The sequence below is a fragment of the Bacillus rossius genome (assembly GCF_032445375.1).
Source record: "Bacillus rossius redtenbacheri isolate Brsri chromosome 9 unlocalized genomic scaffold, Brsri_v3 Brsri_v3_scf9_1, whole genome shotgun sequence".
NCBI classification, from domain to species: Eukaryota; Metazoa; Arthropoda; class Insecta; order Phasmatodea; family Bacillidae; genus Bacillus; species Bacillus rossius.
In genome coordinates, this window is record NW_026962012.1 from 21884144 (window position 1) to 21890143 (window position 6000).

Sequence of the window (6000 nt, forward strand, 5' to 3'; positions counted from 1 at the left end):
AGACGTGGTCACAGACGCCATCGACCATGTCTCGCTCGAGATGACGACATCGCAGAAGATGACCAGCTGGAAACCTGTGTTCCTGATCCCGTGACCTGCGAACCAGTTGGAACCGGAGTCGAAGAGGCAGTTCGTGCGGCATTAAAGACTTTGCTTGCGAAAATGCTTAATTCCTTAACCTAACATGCATTTGTGTAATTTTTATAAATAAATGTGTAAAACCTGAACTTGTGTTTGTTTTTTATTTCTACAATTTTTAGGTACCCAATAAAAATTAATTTTAAATACAGACAATATTTTGACTAATGTAGTATTCCAGTAGACTGCGGGTATATAAGCGAAGTTCAGACGAGTGGAGCCTCAGTATACCTCTGGCCGCGGTGCAGTACGGACCTGCTCTCTTCAGTAAATTTCGTAGTTACTGCTCCAATGTCGACCGGGATAGACTGTTTACCGTCAGCAGCGGGGACCTCGATGACAGCAATGATGATGGAGTCGGAGATTCCGATACCGGATGCAGAGGAGACCACGACAGCGGAGAACTCAATGCCTGCATTGTCGACAGCTGCGGAGATCTCGATACCGACTGCAGAGGAGACTTCAATTAATGAAGAGCGTACTTCGAATCAGTGCAAATACTGTGTCGCATCATTTACTAGAACTTCAAGCGCTCGCAGACATGAAAGAAGCAGTTGTCCGAATAATTTACTGAAACGAATACAATTTCAGTGCAATAAGTGTAATAAACTAATTTCACGCCTCGACAGCTTACATCGTCATTATATAAAATGCTCCGAGACAGTTAAGTGCAAGTATAATGAACATGGTTATTGTTTTGACTCATGTGTTGTACCAGCTGATGAGAATATATATAAGTGAGACCCTGGTGATATGAACATTTAGTCCGTCTCTGGCTGCGGTGATGAACACATCTGGTAGTCAGCCTTGAATAATAGACCAGTATCTAGCTGTTCTTGAGACCTCGATGGCGTCTTTACCAGTATCAACACCGACCTGGATCGAAGGTCTACCATCATCAGTGCAGACCACGATGACTACGTCGTCTACAGCTACACCTGCTCTCTCCGCACAGCAGGAGATTTCGACGCGTGCAACATCTTCTGCAGAGCAGACCTCAACGGCTTCAGAAGTTAACATGACAGCAGTGTTACAATGGTTGTCAACAGTTCCAGTGTCATTGATAAAGGAAGGAGCATCCAACAGTGTTCCATCGCCCAACTGTACGTACTGTGACAAGATCAAAAACTTGAAATTACGTGATTATGTAATACACAATTGTAATAATAACTCTGAACGCATTAAATATCAGTGCAACAGGTGTTTAAGCAAGTTTAAACGTTATGGAAGATTAAAACGTCACCTCAGGAATTGTGATAGACTGTCTGTACATTCATCAGAATCAAGCTGTATATTTTGTAACAAAACATTAGCAAATATTCAAATTGCAAAACGACACGAAATATATCACTGTCCTTTTAATGAAGTCGATAATTCGGTTTTGTGTGAAAATTGTGGTGTACCATTATGTCGACCTGATAGACTGAATAGACATTTACGAACATGTAAAGGACTTAGTCCATACAATAAGAAGACTGTTTGAATCGAGAAATCCACAAGACTTTAGTTCTATGTCTGTGTATTATTTTTTGTACTTGTAGTAGTGTATTGAATTTATGTAATAAAAGTTTTTTTTTTTAAAAGAACTTGTGGTGTTTTTATTTTCTCAAACCTAACACTTTTGTGGTATTTTTTAAATTAAAGTTGTTTTGTATCGACCAGGGATCGAACCAAGGACCTTAGTCGATCTAATCAATCAGTATATGGATTACAAATTTATTTAATTAATTTTGAACTTTTTCCCGAATCTCTAGCATTAAAATTACGGCTTTTCAAGATGGCGGCCAAATTTCAAGATGTCGGGTGTCACAGTAATAAATTATTACTGCACTCTAGCAGGTAAGAATCAAACTAACATGGCGTCAGCGCACTCTCGCCGCCGATACAATGATGATGGTTTCCAACATCGAAGACAAGATGGCGGACATGACGTCATGCTCACTGTCGATATATATGCTTTGAAAAAAGTGGTGGGGGCCAGTCAGTCTGCCTGCAGCCACCATTGCGGAAGGAGCCTGTCGCCATTTTTAATTTTTTTGACCTCGTCGGGTTCGAACCGAGGACTCCGAACTCCGTGTCTAAAAGTACCTTTTTTAAATATTTTTTATTAAAATTTTATTAATTTAATTTTTTTATAAATTTTAAAAAAAAAATTCATTAAAATCGGATAATAAATAAAAAAGTTAAAGATGGCGGACGTAACGGAAATTGCAACGGTGACGTCATAATCCAAGATGGCGGAAAACAAAATGGTGGAAAGTTCGAGAAAACAAAATGACGTCATCCAAGATGGCGGATCCAAAATGGCGGATTCAAAATGGCCGCCGTGATCTACTTGTCCCGTTACGTTATGTCCCGTTACATTATGTCCCGTTACGCTGTGTCCCGTTACGCTCGTCCAAGATGGCCGCCGTGACGTCAAATTCCAAGATGGCGGACTGCTCCACAGGCTCCACAGCCAGAAGCCAGTTTCCGGAGCCCCTATTATATACTACTTAAACTATTGTTTTTTTCTCTCTCTGAGTTTAATTTGTTTTTTTATTGCCCTTTTTTTCAAGTATATATATTTTACAGACTTGAAACAACACAGTAATGTTCCTTATGTTACGCAGGATGACATTTTCCGAAAATTAGATCCCATGGGTGGTTAAAACCAGGCAACAGTGGGTACTTTGCATGAGAACAGGATTTTGCATTGTTCATGCTTTCTGCGTCTCCATGGCAACGGGCATCACGCGGCAGTGGCGTACCCACAAGGAGGGGCATGTATAATGAGCGGCGCAAGAGTGATCTGCCTGTAGACTGCCGTAGCGAAGTACGGGTACATCATTTGTACGTTGCGTGCACCAGTCGGGAAACCATCGGTGTTATTATTTTCTCTCCGGTACATTATACAGCATTGTAATAAATTTTCACTGAATTTTTTTTATTTACCATTACTGTCAATGGGAGATGTGGCTTAATTTTTTTCCATTAGTATAGCCGTGCGAAGCCATGTCGGGCAGCTAGTGGTTAGATAAAAAAGAAAACATCCTTGCAATATTACTGCTTAAAATATTTAGGTTTAGCAATATTTTCAAAATAAACTTGGCATATTTTAAAGCAATATTTTCTAGGACATTGTAAATATGTATTCAGATACGCTGCTCTTTAAAATTCATGCATGTAAAATCACAAAGTTTAGTTCCATTTTTTTGTTAGTACCATGATGTGTGAGTAATGTAGTTACTTTCACCCAAACAACTTTATCCTTATCTTTCTATAATGTTAAAAGTAAATTCACTATACTGTATACATGTCGATGTGAGCATCTTATTTAAGGAAATGGCATGTGTTTCAGGTTATCCTGTACTTGGGGAATGTTGTAGCAGCCTTTCTGCTCGCATTTCTTATCTCTCTGGCTTTTGAGGCACCTGTAGTTCGTCTGCTGAAGCTCGCCACTGGAACCAGCCAGCCGCCACCACCTGCCCCTGCACCCCCGTCTGCGCACTAGCGACCTCGTCCACTCTTTTGTCATTTGTGTGCCAGCTTTCATGCTACAGTTACCAGTGTGAGAATTTACATTTAAGAATATTCCTATTAGTTATCAAACATATGTATTAAAATATTTATTCACCTTAGAGAATGTTAACTATGTATAGTCATATTGCAATGTTTGGATTTTGTAATAAAAGTTAAAAATTATTATTTTTTATTTTTTATTTTTCTATGTAAAAAATAAGTAACTGCAATGTACAAATATTTGTTGCAGTAAATTTAAAACTTAAATACCTGTATTGATTTATAAATGTTATGCTGCCTAACCACTGGCCAAATCTCAGCAAGTTTAATATATTGACATATTGATGAATATTACTTACCGAAATCCGTTAATAGCAATTAAGAACTTCAGTTACAGCTCATCAAGTAGTGAAAGAAGATATATCTTATGAAAGTAGCATTGGAATTGAAACACTGAAACAGGAGCTCTCTCCAACATAAAATTTTAATCGTAAGGCTGTAAACATATTTAGAATTAGAAATAATTATATTTACATTCACACTATACACAACATGTTTTTACATTCCAGGGGAAAAAAAGCATTCGTAAAGCTCAACTCCAGCATACCAAGTCAGTAGAAGGCATGGGCTGGTCCGACCCCGAAAAATAGGCCAATTAAAAACCCATTTATCATAATTAGTGCCCTCCCCCAACTGTCACTTATCAATTAAGAAGCCATTAAATTATGCATGTCACAGGCCATTAAAGTGGCACATGCATCTCGGTCACGCATCCCTTTAAAAGGGTCCAATTAAGTGTGCATGTGTCCACCCCTCCCCCTTTTATCACTCGCCAATAATGTCTTCCCCTCCTCCTCTTAATTAAGGATGTCATTAATATTAATTGTGTATCCCCCTACTCAATGACTCATTGATGGTTGTGGCATCTCTCGCCAACAACACCCACACTCCCTCTATCCCTCGTCAACACTTGTTTGAGACTGTATCTGCAGGACACCCTAAACCCCACCACCACCTTCTGGGAGTACAGATGTTTCCTCTCCCCCAAAACTCGAGCGAGTGATTATTGATTAGAGGGCATTTATGTTGGGCCTGAAGCTTGCTACTAGTCAGTGCTGGTGGGGTTGATGATGTCACAGACAGTTCTAATAGTTGGTTTTGCGAGCGCTGCAGTCACAGCACTGTATTGATATTTATTTTTATTTGAGTGTATATGGTGGGTGGGACTTGAACCACGAGAGTAGGAATGATCTCTTGCTCAGTGTAACAGCCTTGTTCATTAATTACCAATTTTATTACTTTGAGGCAGTGTAGTTAAATCAGATTAAGTATTTAAATAATAGTGTTTACATTATACTCTGCTGTAACTGTTATAAATAAGAAGTTCACTGCAGTTTTATCATCTTGAGTCTTTAATTGCACGTCTGTACAAGCTTACACGTTTTCATTGTTCCTGCCACACAACATGGCCGCCCGGATGTTGGTTAACATGTTGCCAACATAACATCTTACATCTCCTTTATTATATATAGATTGACACTAAAAACATACAAAATTTACACCCAATAAACTACAACCAGTTCACATAGTAACATGGCTCAACAACAGTATCTGTTTACATTTCAAGTTTACATACAAAACACTACAATTAGGTAGCTCACATGTAACTGTGACTGTTTACATTTCCATATGTCTACAACTAATGTACATAATCCTCTAAATAGCGAGGCCTTCTAATAGCCCTTCCTGGCCTAAGGGTTGGCAATGAATCTAGCATTGTTTCTTCACTACCACTGACGGAATCAGAACCCAGTTCAATAATAGAAGTAGCACTTTCACAGTCTCTTGGCAAGTCAGTATCACAACCTGAAGGCACATTATTTACAAAGCCAGGTACTGTCCTTAAGTGTTTTCTGTTTCTCCGGTAGACAGTGCCATCTAATGTCTTAAGCAAATATGAGCGAGGTGTATCATATTTACTAACAATAGTGGCTGGGTTCCACATATTACCTTGTTGAACTCTAACAAACTGATTTGGATGCAATTCAGGGAGGGCTTTCGCACCCCTATCAAAGTACAACTTCTGACTCTCCTGACGTGCCTGTAATCTATCAGGAACATCAGCATGAATGTGTGGTTTAAGCAGATCTGAGTGAGTGAGAATTTTGGACTTCAATCGACGGTGCAACAGCATTTGAGCTGGGGACAGTTGAATACCAGGAATAGGAGTATTTCTGTATTCAAGTAGTGCTAGAGATAAGGGGATTTTACACCCTGATACCTTCCGTAACATACGCTTTGTAATATCCACTGCTTTTTCAGCAAGCCCATTAGACTGAGGGTAGTGTGGACTAGTGGTTT

General features: G+C 39.2%; 1 protein-coding gene across 1 annotated transcript in view; it reads left to right on the forward strand.

Annotated features, from left to right (window-relative positions):
• Window positions 1-3823, forward strand: part of LOC134542620 (nose resistant to fluoxetine protein 6-like) — a 249973-nt gene extending 246150 nt beyond the window's left edge. The window contains exon 14 of the mRNA XM_063387020.1: window positions 3479-3823. Coding sequence (XP_063243090.1) covers window positions 3479-3631 — 153 coding nt within the window. The 3' untranslated portion in view covers window positions 3632-3823. The remainder of the gene's footprint in view (window positions 1-3478) is intronic.
• The last annotated feature ends 2177 nt before the right edge of the window (window positions 3824-6000 follow it).